This window comes from Phyllobates terribilis, unplaced genomic scaffold (assembly GCF_046119375.1).
Source record: "Phyllobates terribilis strain yellow unplaced genomic scaffold, ASM4611937v1 Scaffold_3__8_contigs__length_932513732, whole genome shotgun sequence".
Classification (NCBI taxonomy): Eukaryota; Metazoa; Chordata; class Amphibia; order Anura; family Dendrobatidae; genus Phyllobates; species Phyllobates terribilis.
The window spans coordinates 47,191,168-47,207,472 of NW_027362763.1; the positions used below are offsets into that span (position 1 = coordinate 47,191,168).

At 43.6% G+C, this 16,305-nt stretch overlaps 1 protein-coding gene and 1 long non-coding RNA gene across 3 annotated transcripts in view; both read right to left on the reverse strand.

Moving 5' to 3' along the window:
* Positions 1 to 3,686: 3,686 nt before the first annotated feature.
* LOC141258758 (uncharacterized) overlaps positions 3,687 to 16,305 on the reverse strand; it is a 286,567-nt gene continuing 273,948 nt past the window's right edge. Inside the window, exon 2 of the long non-coding RNA XR_012318334.1 lies at positions 3,687 to 4,962. This is a non-coding gene — a long non-coding RNA (uncharacterized lncRNA). The remainder of the gene's footprint in view (positions 4,963 to 16,305) is intronic.
* EFR3B (EFR3 homolog B) overlaps positions 12,487 to 16,305 on the reverse strand; it is a 277,327-nt gene continuing 273,508 nt past the window's right edge. For both annotated transcript variants that reach the window (XM_073673849.1, XM_073673850.1), the window contains one exon: positions 12,487 to 15,207. In XM_073673849.1, coding sequence (XP_073529950.1) covers positions 15,102 to 15,207 — 106 coding nt within the window. In that variant the 3' untranslated portion in view covers positions 12,487 to 15,101. The remainder of the gene's footprint in view (positions 15,208 to 16,305) is intronic.

Below are 16,305 nucleotides of genomic sequence, written 5' to 3' on the forward strand. Positions count from 1 at the left end.
ATTGTACAGGAGGAGGAGGTGAGCTGTGACATCACCTATTGTGGATGGTGGATCCTCTGTTATCTACTGTATATAGAGGTATTATGAGTCATTGTACAGGAGGAGGAGGTGAGCTGTGACATCACCTATTGTGAATTGTGGATCCTGTGTTATCTGCTGTATATAGAGGAGTTATCAGTCATTGTACAGGAGGAGGAGGTGAGCTGTGACATCACCTATTGTGAATGGTGGATCCTGTGTTATCTACTGTATATAGAGGTATTATGAGTCATTGTACAGGAGGAGGAGGTGAGCTGTGACATCACCTATTGTGAATGGTGGATCCTGTATTATCTACTGTATATAGAGGTGTTATCAGTCATTGTACAGGAGGAGGAGGTGAGCTGTGACATCACCTACTGTGAATGATGGATCCTATGTTATCTACTGTATATAGAGGTGTTATCAGTCATTGTACAGGAGGAGGAGGAGGTGAGCGGTGACATCACCTATTGTGAATGCTTGAGCCTTTGCTATCTAATATACAATGCTGGGCCAAAGTTTTTGGCAGGTGTGAAAAAAATGCTGCAAAGTATGAATGTTTTAAAAAATAAAAGTGTTAGTTAAATTTTTTTAAATTCGCAAAATACAATGAAGTGAATTCACAAAAGGGAAATCCAAATCCCATCAACGCCCTTTGCCTTCTTCAGGTCTTGTAGGTACTTGTCACTTGCACACAGTGTATTTAGAAGAACCTCTGCAGGGAGGATGTTCCAAACATCTTGGAGACCTGACCCCAGATCTTCTGTGTATGAGGCTTGTGCGGATCCTTCTGTCTCTTCATGTGATCCCAGACAGACTGGATGATGTGAGATCAGGGCTCTGTGGGGCCGGATCATCACCTCCAGGACTCCTCATTATTAATGACATTGGCTCCAAATTTATTCTGCAGCCGGACAACGACCCCAACATCCAGCCCATCAGACGCCTCCTGATGGTATTACATGATGGATAAGTATCTGCCTGGATTTCTCTGCATTGAGGACACCATTAATCCGAACCAAATACACATCTTCATCTCCTGAAATGCGGCCACAAACTTGCAGGAGCCTCCACCATGCCTCACTGTTCCTGCAGACCCTCATTATTGTGTCGCTCTCCAGCCTCCGGGGAATAAACTGCTTCTACAGGCAAGTATTTCCCATTGTGATTCCTCAGTCCAGAGATCTGCTGACATCTTTCTGCACCCCAGTTCGGCCACTTGCCTTGTTTCCACGTTGAGGTTTAGTTTTTGGCCGCAATTCTTTCATTAAGACCTCGTCTGGCCAAAGTCCTCCGAACAGTAGATGGGTGGAACTGGTCCCACTGGTTGGTGCCAGTTCGGAGCTGATGGCACTGCTGGACATCTTCCGATTTTGAAGAGTAGTAACATGCTGTGTTTTCTTGGCCAACCACTGTGTCTATGGTCCTCAATGTTGCCCACTTGTTTGTATTTCTTCAAAATATCTTGATCAGCGCATCTCGAAACCTCCGTCTGCTGTGAAATCTTTTCCTGGGAGACACCTTGCTGATGCAGTATAACTACCTTGTGTCTTGTTGCTGTGCTCAGTCTTGACATATTGCATGACCTTTGACATGAAATTGTCTTCCACAACCTCTTTGTAGCAAAGTTTGTCTGTTCCTCACCCAATTTTAAGCCTCCCACATAGCAGTTTCTGTTTCAGCTAATGAATGTGTTTCAACCTATATATTAAAAATAATGATCATTATAACCGGCTTGGTCTAACTGGTTACTTTTACACCCGATTATAATCCTACAAAATCACTGACTTTGTCCAAATGCATCTAGAAGAAGTGATGGAGGCGACGGGCGGTCGCCAAATATTGACGGGATTTACGGTAGATTACTCTTTTATTCAATCATTTTGCATTTTATTAATTTGACTTAAATAATAGGTCATTTTCTGGTGACATACAGTACAGACCAAAAGTTTGGACACACCTTCTCATTTAAAGATTTTTCTGTATTTTCATGACTATGAAAATTGTACATTCACACTGAAGGCATCAAAACTATGAATTACCACATGTGGAATTATATACTTAACAAAAAAGTGTGAAACAACTGAAAATATGTCTTATATTCTAGGTTCTTCAAAGTAGCCACCTTTTGCTTTGATGACTGCTTTGCACACTCTTGGCATTCTCTTGATGAGCTTCAAGAGGTAGTCACCGGAAATGGTCTTCACTTCACAGGTGTGCCCTGTCAGGTTTAATAAGTGGGATTTCTTGCCTTATAAATGGGGTTGGGACCATCAGTTGTGTTGTGCAGAAGTCTGGTGGATACACAGCTGATAGTCCTACTGAATAGACTGTTAGAATTTGTATATGGCAAGAAAAAAGCAGCTAAGTAAAGAAAAACGAGTGGCCATCATTACTTTAAGAAATGAAGGTCAGTCAGTGCGAAAAATTGGGCAAACTTTGAAAGTGTCCCCAAGTGCAGTTGCAAAAACCATCAAGTGCTACAATGAAACTGGCTCACATGAGGACCGCCCCAGGAAAGGAAGACCAAGAGTCACCTCTGCTTCTGAGGATAAGTTTATCTGAGTCACCAGCCTCAGAAATCGCAGGTTAACAGCAGCTCAGATTAGAGACCAGGTCAATGCCACACAGAGTTCTAGCAGCAGACACATCTCTACAACAACTGTTAAGAGGAGACTTTGTGCAGCAGGCCTTCATGGTAAAATAGCTGCTAGGAAACCACTGCTAAGGACAGGCAACAAGCAGAAGAGACTTGTTTGGGCTAAAGAACGCAAGGAATGGACATTAGACCAGTGGAAATCTGTGCTTTGGTCTGATGAGTCCAAATTTGAGATCTTTGGTTCCAACCACCGTGTCTTTGTGCGACGCAGAAAAGGTGAACGGATGGACTCTACATGCCTGGTTCCCACCGTGAAGCATGGAGGAGGAGGTGTGATGGTGTGGGGGGCTTTGCTGGTGACACTGTTGGGGATTTATTCAAAATTGAAGGCATACTGAACCAGCATGGCTACCACAGCATCTTGCAGCGGCATGCTATTCCATCCGGTTTGCGTTTAGTTGGACCATCATTTATTTTTCAACAGGACAATGACCCCAAACACACCTCCAGGCTGTGTAAGGGCTATTTGACCAAGAAGGAGAGTGATGGGGGGCTACGCCAGATGACCTGGCCTCCACAGTCACCAGACCTGAACCCAATCGAGATGGTTTGGGGTGAGCTGGACCGCAGAGTGAAGGCAAAAGGGCCAACAAGTGCTCAGCATCTCTGGGAACTCCTTCAAGATTGTTGGAAGACCATTTCCGGTGACTATCTCTTGAAGCTCATCAAGAGAATGCCAAGAGTGTGCAAAGCAGTCATCAAAGCAAAAGGTGGCTACTTTGAAGAACCTAGAATATAAGACATATTTTCAGTTGTTTCACACTTTTTTGTTAAGTATATAATTCCACATGTGGTAATTCATAGTTTTGATGCCTTCAGTGTGAATGTACAATTTTCAAAGTCATGAAAATACAGAAAAATCTTTAAATGAGAAGGTGTGTCCAAACTTTTGGTCTGTACTGTATTTCATTTAAGGAGGGCGTCACATAATAGGGGCACAACCAGGATGTGTGGATCATTTATGATGGGTTTTCGGATAAAGAACGGACGGCAGACGGGGTCTTCCTCAGAAGCCCAACACAAAACTTTATTGAGCACAAGTTACAAAGAATGTACAGTGGTCATCAGTCAGTGTACACGTGGTCCACAGGTGGAGCAGCATGTAGTGACAAGGATCCGTATCTACAGGGCAGAACACACGGGTGACACCAGGAGGGGACAACAAGGGATGAGGCCGGACACTTACATGGTGATACATCGCTCCTCCATGGCTGACACATCTTGTGTTATATGGGACAAATACAGAATACATATATTTATCACCTGGCATGAAGACAAAAATTAGAGGGGAACTCTATACTCATTCGTATTTGTCTTTGTGGAGATTTCAGATATCATGGACCCTCCGAAGTCCATCCTGGGTCTGCAGCTGAGAATATCCAAGATCTGTCCTTCTCCTTTGCCAGACGACACACAAAGTGGCTTTCAAAGTCTTAGACTCATTAAAGAAGAGTCCAGTGGGCGGAGCCAAGTCTCCGAAGCCCCAAATCAGAGGCACTTTGACCCCTCTCTGCTCTCTCTCTCTTTCCCCATATTTTCTTCTTTACCGTCCCTGATTTTTGGCAACCAAGGAACATAAGAAAATCGGAAACTAAATAGTGTAAGTCACAAAGCCAATGTCCAGGTCTAAAACCATGTCCACGAGACTTACTTTGGTCACTTTTTTTTAAAGGAGAGGGACTCCATCTGCTAAAACTTTTACTTCTTTTATAACTTTAAAATAGAATTACTATTTTTTTCTAAGTTTCTTTAGACTTTGTAATAAAATCATTGGTTGCCTATTGGATAGGTTTTTGTCATAGTCAGAAGCCGCGACCGATCTGCCGCTCAAGAGCTCAGTCGATTCCTACGTCTTCTCCTGTGTGACAACGACGGTCCTGATAGGACAACCCCTTTAATTCAGTACATTATATGATCCCTCTTCTAGGGGGCGCTATACGGAGAATGATCCTGGCCTTCACTGGACACATACAGCTTCTCCTTTCCGCATGAATCTCACACATTGAATAGTGATGTCTTTTCCCTAATTTTGAGCGAGTTACTTCATATATTCATAGGAATTATGTAAAAAGTAGTGTCAGCGATAATACGATAAATTACTCATGTTACAGTGGCATGTAAAAGTTTGCGCACCCCTGGTCAAAATTCCTGTTATTATGAACAGTTAAGCAAGTTGAAGATGAAATGATCTCTAAAAGGCCTAAAGTTACAGATGACACATTTCCTTTGTATTTTAGGCAAATATTATATATATACAGTAAAGACCAAAAGTTTGGACACACCTCATTTAAAGATTTTTCTGTATTTTCATGACTATGAAAATTGTACATTCACACTGAAGGCATCAAAACTATGAATTAACACATGTGGAATTATATACTTAACAAAAAAGTGTGAAACAACTCAAAATATGTCTTATATTCTAGGCTCTTCAAAGTAGCCACCTTTTGCTTTGATGACTGCTTTGCACACTCTTGGTCTGTACTATATATATATATATATATATATATATATATATATATATATATATATATATATATATATATATATATATATATGCTAAAACTGACCTGCCATCATTATTCTCCAGGTCATTACGAGTTGGTAGACACCAAACATGTATAGGTTCTTTTTTATTTAAGTGGTGAAAAAAAAATCCAAAGTTTGCTAAAAAAAAATACAAATAAATAAAAATGGCGCCATTTTCCGACACCAGTAGCGCCTCCATTTTTCTGGGGCTGGGTGAGGTTTTTTTTTTTGTGCACCGAACTGATGTTTTTATTGATACCATTTTGGGGTAGATCCGATGTTTTGATCGCCAGTTATTGCATTTTATTGCAATGTTGTGTGCGACCAATAAAACGTAATTCTGGCGTTTAGAATTTTTTTCTCGTTACGCCGTTTACCGATCTGATTAATTATTTTTTATATTGATAGATCGGGCGATTATGAATGCAGCGATTCCAAATACATGTATGTGGTTTTTTTTTTTTATTATTTTATTTTGAATGAGGACAAAGGGGGATGATTTTAACTTTTATATATTTTTTATATTTTTAAAAACATTTTTTTTACACTTTCTGCATGCTTCTATAATATACATAGCAGACTAGAAGCAGCAGTTGTCTGATTGCTTCTACTGCATAAATGCGACGAGCAGATCGCCTGTATGCAGGAAAAATGCTCCTGTGCTATGAGCGCCAACCACTAGGTGGAGCTCAAAGTAATCTTTACATGACAACCACAGGGGACTGCTGCAGACCCCAGGTTGTCATGCCCACCCATCAGTGACTCACGATCACGTGACGGGGTCACCGATGGGCAGGACCAATGCCGCGCTTCCGGCGCAGCGCTGTTAAATGCCGCTGTCAGAGATTGATAGCGGCATTTAACTGGTTAACAGCCGTGGGTGGATCGCGATTCCACCAGCGGCTGTTGCGGGCACATGTCAGTTGTAAGAATCAGCTGACATGTGCCCGGTTCAGTGCGGGCTCAGCATACTAATACGCCCCAGGCTTTAAAGGAGTTAATTAGCCTGTTAGGATTATGGCTTGTTCACTATCATCGTTAGGAAAGGCCAGGTGATGCAAATTTCCAGCTTTATAAAAACCCAGCCTCCTCCAACCTTGTGCCAAAACACAGCAGCCATGGGTTCTTCTAAGCAGCTGCCTAGAAACTGAAAATGGTGGAGGCCACAAAGCAGGAGAAGCTATAAGAAGACAGAAAAACGTTTTCACGTTGCCCTTTCCTCAGTTCAAAACGTAATTAAGAAATTGCAGTTACCAGGAACAGTGGAGGTCAAGATAAGGTCTGGAAGACCAAGCAAAATTTCAGTGAGCGCTACTCGTAGGATTGCTAGAGGCGCAAATCAGATCCCCCGCTTGACTGCAAAAGACCTTCAGAAAGATTTAGCAGACTCTGGAGTTGTAGTACATTGTTCTACTGTTCAGAGACATCTGCACAAATATGGCCTTCATGGAAGAATCATCAGAGGAAAACCTCTCCTGCGTCCTCACCATAACATTCAGCGTCAGAAGTATTTTGGAAACAAGTCCTGTGGACTAATGAGGTTAAAATAAAACTCTTTGGCCACAATGATCAAAGGTATGTGTTCAGAAAAAAAGGGCTCAGAATCTCAGGAAAAGAACATCTCACCATCCATTAAGCATGGCGGTGGATCAATCATGCTTTGGGGTTGTGTTGCAGCCAATGGCACAGGGAACATTTCACGGGTAGAAGGACGAATGGATTCAATGAAATTTCATCAAATTCTTGATGCAAACATAGCACCATCTGTAAAAAATCTGAAGGTGTAAAGAGGATGGCTTCTACAAATGGATAATGATCCTAAACACACATCAAAATCCACAATAGACGACCTCAAAAGGCGCAAGCTGAAGGTTTTATAATAGCAGAGCATGCAAGACGCCCCAGGAATCCCACGGAACTGGAAGAATTCTCCAAGGAAGAATGGATGAAAATCCCTCCAACAAGAAGTGAAAGACTCTTGTCTGGCTGCAAAAAGCGTTTACAAGATGTGATTCTTTCAAAAGGGGGCGCTACTAGGTACTAACCATGCAGGGGGCACAAACTTTTGCATGGGACCATTTTCATTTTTGTAATTTTTCAAATTTAAAATATGAAAATATATATATTTTTTGCCTAAAATACAAAGGAAATGTGTCATCTGTAAGTTTAGGACTTTTAGAGATCATTTCATCTTCAACTTGCTTAACTGTTCACAATAACAGTAATTATGACCGGGGTACCCAAACTTTTACGTGCCACTGTATAAGGATATACATCCTGTATTATACTTCTGAGCTGCACTCACTATTCTGCTGTTGGAGACACTATGTACATACATTGCATTACTGATCCTGTACTGATCCTGAGTTACCTCCTGTATTATACTCCAGAGCTGCACTCACTATTCTGCTGGTACAGTCACTGTGTACATACATTACATTACTGATCCTGAGTTACATCCTGTATTATACTCCAGAGCTGCACTCACTATTCTGCTGGTACAGTCACTGTGTACATACATTACATTACTGATCCTGTACTGATCCTGAGTTACATCCTGTATTATACTCCAGAGCTGCACTCACTATTCTGCTGGTGCAGTCACTGTGTACATACATTACAGACCAAAAGTTTGGACACACCTTCTCATTTAAAGATTTTTCTGTATTTTCATGACTTTGAAAATTGTACATTCACACTGAAGGCATCAAAACTATGAATTACCACATGTGGAATTATATACTTAAGAAAAAAGTGTGAAACAACTGAAAATATGTCTTATATTCTAGGTTCTTCAAAGTAGCCACCTTTTGCTTTGATGACTGCTTTGCACACTCTTGGCATTCTCTTGATGAGCTTCAAGAGGTAGTCACCGGAAATGGTTTTCCATTCACAGTGTGCCCTGTCAGGTTTAATAAGTGGGATTTATTTCCTTATAAATGGGGTTGGGACCATCAGTTGTGTTGTGCAGAAGTCTGGTGGATACACAGCTGATAGTCCTACTGAAAAGACTGTTAGAATTTGTATTATGGCAAGAAAAAAGCAGCTAAGTAAAGAAAAACGAGTGGCCATCATTACTTTAAGAAATGAAGGTCGGTCAGTCCAAAAAATTGGGCAAACTTTGAAAGTGTCCCCAAGTGCAGTTGCAAAAACCATCAAGCGCTACAAAGAACCTGGCTCACATGAGGACCGCCCCAGGAAAGGAAGACCAAGAGTCACCTCTGCTTCTGAGGATAAGTTTATCCGAGTCACCAGCCTCAGAAATCGCAGGTTAACAGCAGCTCAGATTAGAGACCAGGTCAATGCCACACAGAGTTCTAGCAGCAGACACATCTCTACAACAACTGTTAAGAGGAGACTTTGTGCAGCAGGCCTTCATGGTAAAATAGCTGCTAGGAAACCACTGCTAAGGACAGGCAACAAGCAGAAGAGACTTGTTTGGGCTAAAGAACACAAGGAATGGACATTAGACCAGTGGAAATCTGTGCTTTGGGCTGATGAGTCCAAATTTGAGATCTTTGGTTCTAACCACCGTGTCTTTGTGCGACGCAGAAAAGGTGAACGGATGGACTCTACATGTCTGGTTCCCACCGTGAAGCATGGAGGAGGAGGTGTGATGGTGTGGGGGTGCTTTGCTGGTGACACTGTTGGGGATTTATTCAAAATTGAAGGCATACTGAACCAGCATGGCTACCACAGCATCTTGCAGCGGCATGCTATTCCATCCGGTTTGCATTTAGTTGGACCATTGTCAGGAATATTAGAAAATATTAATACCAGGAAAATGTCCTTCCATCTGCGTGACACACATGTTCACCCCCTCCCTCACCCACTCCTTCTGCCAGCAAAAAGCCCCAATTAACGCACGACTGATAAATAGTTATTCACACACGGCCAGGGAAGAAGTGTGAAAACTTCATTAGGAAGCAGGCCTCTGGTCCCTGAAAGACGCAGGAGGTACTTAAAATGCAGGCTTCCCTAATTTGTGTGTAACTGTGAAGGGTCTTCCCCGAGCTTCATAGGGGAATTTGCAGACTCACTGACTCCGATATTAGTTATGAAATAATATGAGTTCCATAGGTCCGACAATAACGAGACCCAAATGGGTAGTGACCAAATCAGCCCCAGAATATGCAGGTATTTTTCCACGGCTGTAACCACAATCAGGGAGCAGCAGCGCAAAAACGCCCGAATAGTAGACTGCAGCTGTGGGATGCGTGATATCAAAAGAAAGATAAAATCGTGAGGGAAAATATGGCGTAGTTTGCGAGCTTCTGCGATCAACGAACGATGAGTTATTGCAGAAGCTAGCATTTTCTAATAAAAATGTACAGGCTGGAGAAAGGCCCACATGATGTCACCACAAGGGGCGTGTGGCCAGATCTCCCTTAGGCATAAAAGAGTCTATGGAGAAGACAGGGTCACTCATTGCTGGGGGGAATACGAATTATACGCAAAGGGTCCTGTTCAATAACAGCAATCTGGAGAACCCCCCCTCCCACTATATTGAATCGTCTCTGCGATCGTGTAGTGTAAGTAATTTTTACTCTTTACCCTGTTTATTTTATGTAACTGTTTATGTATCTTAATGTCCCCTTTGTAACATCCTTGTATATATTTTTCCTAAACACTGCCTCCCTTTTGGATTAAATATAAAATTTAATAGTTCGGTTTCTTTTGTTCTGTAATCTTTCTCCTCCCCGAAGCCATAAACGCTACCGGGTTGGTTCCTGACCCGATACAAGTCCATTAATACCGGGCTGTATCAAACCAGAACTGGTGGCAGCATACCGTCTGGGGGGATCTGAGGAAGGCTGGCAGTGACGGTCGGAGGTGTGGATATATATTACTGGCGCAGTCAGGGAAATATATATATACTGCCCTCACTGCAGAGGGCCTCAAATACCCAGTGGGCTACAGGACAGCCTCTCCGGTGACCACTCGCTCTAGGTGCAGTACCTTGACTGACCTGAGAGGCGAGGGGGCGCCAGAGAGTTGTGCCTGTATTGTGGCGTCACAGATTGGTGACGTGTAAGGGACAACACACCACCGTGTTTTCCCCCGCTGGTAGCAGCTTCCTGGCACTACTTACTCTAGGTGCAGCACCTTGACTGACCTGAGAGGCAAGGGGGCGCCAGAGAGCTGCACCCACCGGCCAATATTTTCCTGACAACCATCATTTATTTTTCAACAGGACAATGACCCCAAACACACCTCCAGGCTGTGTAAGGGCTATTTGACCAAGAAGGAGAGTGATGGGGTGCTACGCCAGATGACCTGGCCTCCACAGTCACCAGACCTGAACCCAATCGAGATTGTTTGGGGTGAGCTGGACCGCAGAGTGAAGGCAAAAGGGCCAACAAGTGCTAAGCATCTCTGGGAACTCCTTCAAGATTGTTGGAAGACCATTTCCGGTGACTACCTCTTGAAGCTCATCAAGAGAATGCCAAGAGTGTGCAAAGCAGTCATCAAAGCAAAAGGTGGCTACTTTGAAGAACCTAGAATATAAGACATATTTTCAGTTGTTTCACACTTTTTTGTTAAGTATATAATTCCACATGTGTTAATTCATAGTTTTGATGCCTTCAGTGTGAATGTACAATTTTCATAGTCATGAAAATACAGAAAAATCTTTAAATGAGAAGGTGTGTCCAAACTTTTGGTCTGTACTGTACATTACATTACTGATCCTGATTTACATCCTGTATTATACTCCAGAGCTGCACTCACTATTCTGCTGGTGCAGTCACTGTGTACATACATTACATTACTGATCCTGATTTACATCCTGTATTATACCCCAGAGCTGCACTCACTATTCTGCTGGTGCAGTCACTGTGTACATACATTACATTACTGATCCAGAGTTACATCCTGTATTATACTCCAGAGCTGCACTCACTATTCCGCATGCTGCAGTCACTGTGTACATACATTACATTACTGATCCTGAGTTACATCCTGTATTATACTCCAGAGCTGCACTCACTATTCTGCTAGAGAGATCACTTTGTAAATACATAAAATTGCTTATCTTCTACAGATTTACTGTATTTACTCCAGAGCTGCATTCACGAATCTGCTGGTTGTTAATGGAAACAATCAGCAAGCTTGTAGACATAAATGCCTCTAACAGCCTAGCTGACCTCATTTAACCCCTTGCCATCACATTCAACTTTTATCTTTGCACTTTTGTTTTTTCCTCCTTTTCCAAAAGTCATATATTTTTTTTAATTTTTGGGTTGACATAACCGGATTTCATCTTATTTTTTACGGGTTCAATTTGACCATATACAGAGCCTTGAAAAAGTTCTTCATATCCTGTGAACTTTTCCACATTTTTTCACGTTACTCCCACAAACTTTAATGTATTTTATCTGGATTTTATGTGATATCAACACAAAGTAACAAGTAAACAAGTATTTGTGATGTGTAAAGGAAATGTTACATGTTATTCTAATTACTTTAAAAATATAAATCTGCTAATTGTGCCGTGCCTTTGTATTCAGCCCCTGTAGTCTGATGCCCCTAAATAAAATCCTGAGTGACCAGTTATCCCCAGAAGTCACATAATTAGTACATTGACTCCACTTGGGTGTGATTTCTTCTCAGTATAACTACAGCTGTTCTGTGAAGGCCTCAGAGGTTTGTGTGAGAACATCAGGGATCAAACAGCATCATGAAAACCAAGGAGACCACCAGACAGGTCAGGGATAAAGCTGAAAAACAAGGAGCCCACAAGACAGGTCAGGGATAAAGTTATGGAGAAAATTAAAGCAGGGTTAGGTTATAAAAAAATAGCCCAAGCTCTGAACATCTCACAAAGCACTGTTCAACCCATCATCCAAAAATGGAAGGAGTATAGCACAGCTGCAAACCTACCAGGACAGGGCCGTCCACCTAACCTGACATCCCAAGCAAGGAGAGCACCAATTAGAGAAGCAGACAAGAGGCCGATGGTCACTGAGGAAGTGCAGAGATCCACAGCTCAGGTGGGAGAATCTGTCCACAGGACAACTATTAGTCGTATACTCCACAAATCTGGTCTTTATGGAAGAGTGGCAAGAAGAAAGACATTTATGAAAGCCACAAGAAGTTCTGTCTGCAGTTTGCAAAAAGCCAAGTAGGGGACACAGCGAACATATGGAAGGAGGTGCTCTGGTCAGATGGGACCAAAGGAGAACTTTGTGGGCTAAATGGAAAACTAACACTGCACATCACCCTGAAAACACCATCCCCACAGTCACACATGCTGGTGGCAGTATCCTGCTGTTGGGAGGATTTTTTTCAGCAGAGGCAGGGAAGCTGGGCAGATGTGATGGGAAGATGTATGGAGCTAAATACAGGGCAATCCTGGAGGAAAACCTGTTAGAGGCTGCAGAAGACTTGAGACTGGGACGTAGGTTCACCTTCCAGCCGGACAACGACCCTAAACATCCTGCTAGAGCTACAGTGGAGGGTTTAGATCAGAGCATATTCCTGTGTGTGAACGGCGCTGTCAGTCCAGACCCAAATCCCAGAGAATCTGTGACAAGATGTGAAAACTGCTGATCACAGACGTCTCCATCCAATGTCACTGAGCGAGAGCGAGGGGGCAAAGAAGGGGCAAAATGTTATCTCTAGATGTGCAAAGCTGGAGAGACAGACCCCAAAAGACTGCAGCAGAGAAAGCTGGAGAGACAGACCCCAAAAGACTGCAGAGAAGGCTGGAGAGACAGACCCCAAAAGACTGCAGCAGAGAAAGCTGGAGAGACAGACCCCAAAAGACTGCAGCAGAGAAAGGTGGAGAGACAGACCCCAAAAGACTGCAGCAGAGAAAGCTGGAGAGACAGACTGCAAAAGACTGCAGAGAAAGCTGGAGAGACAGACCCCAAAAGACTGCAGAGAAAGCTGGAGAGACAGACCCCAAAAGACTGCAGCAGAGAAAGCTGGAGAGACAGACCCCAAAAGACTGCAGAGAAAGCTGGAGAGACAGACCCCAAAAGACTGCAGCAGAGAAAGCTGGAGAGACAGACCCCAAAAGACTGCAGCAGAGAAAGCTGGAGAGACAGACTGCAAAAGACTGCAGCAGAGAAAGCTGGAGAGACAGACCCCAAAAGACTGCAGCAGAGAAAGCTAGAGAGACAGACCCCAAAAGACTGCAGAGAAAGCTGGAGAGACAGACCCCAAAAGACTGCAGCAGAGAAAGCTGGAGAGACAGACCTCAAAAGACTGGAGCAGAGAAAGGTGGTCCTATAAAGTACTGACTTAGGGGGCGGAATACTAATGCACGGAACAATGTTCAGATTTATATTAGAAAACCCTGTATCATTTCCTTACACAACACAAAGTATCAAGTACTTGTGACATCACATAAAATCCTAATAAAATACATTTAAGTTCTCAGTGTATTTTTTAGTTTTCCTTAGGAAACCTGTAATCATCGTCTGATCCTTTGTTCCATGCACTGCAGAGCTACAGTATTGCAGTATATGGGGAAATGAAGGTCTCCTATGGAACTCATTCACGGCAGGAGCAAGCTGGCTGCCCAACGGCACCGCGAGATCACATCCTGGGGAAGCTGATGGTACACCCCAAGTGCCGCAGAGATGCAGCATTTAAGGGGTTAAACAGCAGTGATCAGAGCCAGCTCTGGCAGCTGCCGTTTCTGGAGGGTGCTGGCTGTGTAACACAGCTCCTGCACCCGCTCCACACACTCTCCTCCCTAAATCGGGTCACTGTAAAAATAACTCTTCCCAGAATACAAAACACGTGAAAAAGCATTGAAAAAGCCGAGAATGCTCTGCAGAATTATGAATGCAGCTCTGGGGTATAATATAAGCTGTAAATCTTGATCAGTACTAGATGATTATATATAAATAAATTACACGTATCACTATGTATATGTAATACATATCCCATAATGTGACAACTACCTAGCCTCGCCCTTTTGCCGTAATAGAAGGGGTGGCTTAAACATGGCCAAAAAACTCTATAAAAAAAACTGCGGGACATCATAGTTTTCCCCAATGCTGACCCCTAAGGAGCCCAGTCCCACAACTTGCTGCTGATGGTGGCCCTATTTCTCGTTAGTTATGGGGCCCCTTGGTTTCATGTTATGCCCGTATCTCCCTATATCATTTATATGTTAACCCCCTTCCCCATTACTTTTCACCTACGGACCCCTATAGATCTCAGCACTGGTGCAGTTTCCCCGGTCAGGTCTGTGTGTGACATGGTGTCAGGAGATGGATATGATGAGCGCCAAGAACTTTCTCCAAGGCCGGCTGAGTTTCCTATTCTCAGACTCCGGCGCATTATACAGTCCATTTATCCGCCGCCGTGAATGAGCCGCCCACGGCTCCAGACGAACCTTTCCATTCATCGCCGTCTTTTCAGCTGCAGAATCCTGGAAGACAATGTATCTCCAGCTAATGAGACCAGCAACTAACGCAACTTCTGGAAAGTTGGTCTCAACTTCTTCTGACTCCACCGGTCCACCGAGCTTTGGTCAGTCCGAGCGCCCGGCTCCTGGGACCGGCCTTATGGGACCATACCTGCATCCACAGATAAGGAATAGGACATCACTGCACTAGTCTCCATGCTAGTACGGACCATGACGGAGGAGGCGGTGCAGACACTGGGACATTTAAAGGGATTCTCCCGATAATAAATGTAAATCTCTCTGTCTGTACAGGAAGTCATGTAAGAACGATGCAGCATAGCGCACGGAGAGGACATCCATAGGGTTTAGTGCAAACAGAACATAATATCCGGACATGACCCGGCACGAGGTGCAGCTGGAAGAAAAGGGTGACCCCAGTGTAGAGCCTCGGTACTGCAGGTCTCTCGGAGAGAGAGGAACATGCTGTAGAGCAGGACGAGTCGTAGCTGGTGGCTGGCGAGTGGGAGATCAGTAGACGCACAGATCGGGGAATTTCATCTCGTACACGGGGATGGAGTGGTTTTGGGACTGGCCGTACGCTGCTGTGATGGTGCCGGAGGGACTCGGTGGAGGACTGTAAAACAGAAGAGCAAGAAATATGGCGGGATTGTGTATAAGGCAGAAGGTTAGAAAAAGATTCTCTAGATCACACATGTCAAACTGTATAAAATGATTATATTTGGCCCTCGACGCCTTTCAACTGTATCGGCATGCTGGATAATGGGGCCCGATATACTGTATGGAGGACTATGTGGGGGCCATTATACTGTATGGAGGACTATGTGGGGCCATTATTCTGTATGGAGGACTATGTGGGGCCATTATTCTGTATGGAGGACTATGTGGAGCACCTTATATTGTATGGAGGACTATGTGGGGCCCATTATACTGTATGGAGGACTATGTGGAGCACCTTATATTGTATGGAGGACTATGTGGGGCCCATTATACTGTATGGAGGACTATGTGGAGCACCTTATATTGTATGGAGGACTATGTGGGGCCCATTATACTGTATGGAGGACTATGTGGGGCCCTTTATACTGTATGGAGGACTATGTGGGGCCCATTATACTGTATGGAGGACTATGTGGAGCACCTTATATTGTATGGAGGACTATGTGGGGCCCATTATACTGTATGGAGGACTATGTGGAGCACCTTATATTGTATGGAGGACTATGTGGGGCCCATTATACTGTATGGAGGACTATGTGGGGCCCTTTATACTGTATGGAGGACTATGTGGGGCCCATTATACTGTAAAGAGGACTATGTGGGGCCCATTATACTGTATGGAGGACTATGTGGGCCCATATATTTTAATAAATAACAAGATTAGCAACTTTATCCAAGTTTTTAATTTTAGCCCTCTGTGTATTTGAGTCTGACATCGTTGCTCTAGACTGTGTGGAAGTTCTGTAGGAAGACAAGTGGGTTTCAAACGGTTTTCCAGCGCTGCTGGTCCACCACGTGGAGACGACATCTCAGGAATCCAGAGTTTCCATTAAGGATTTTATTTCTGTTTGTCACACTGTTAAAATCAACGCGTTTCGATGTCTTACTGACTGGGGCCATTATTCTGTATGGAGGACTATGTGGGGCCATTATACTGTATGGAGGACTATGTGTGGCCATTATTCTGTATGGAGGACTATGTGGGGCCCATTAT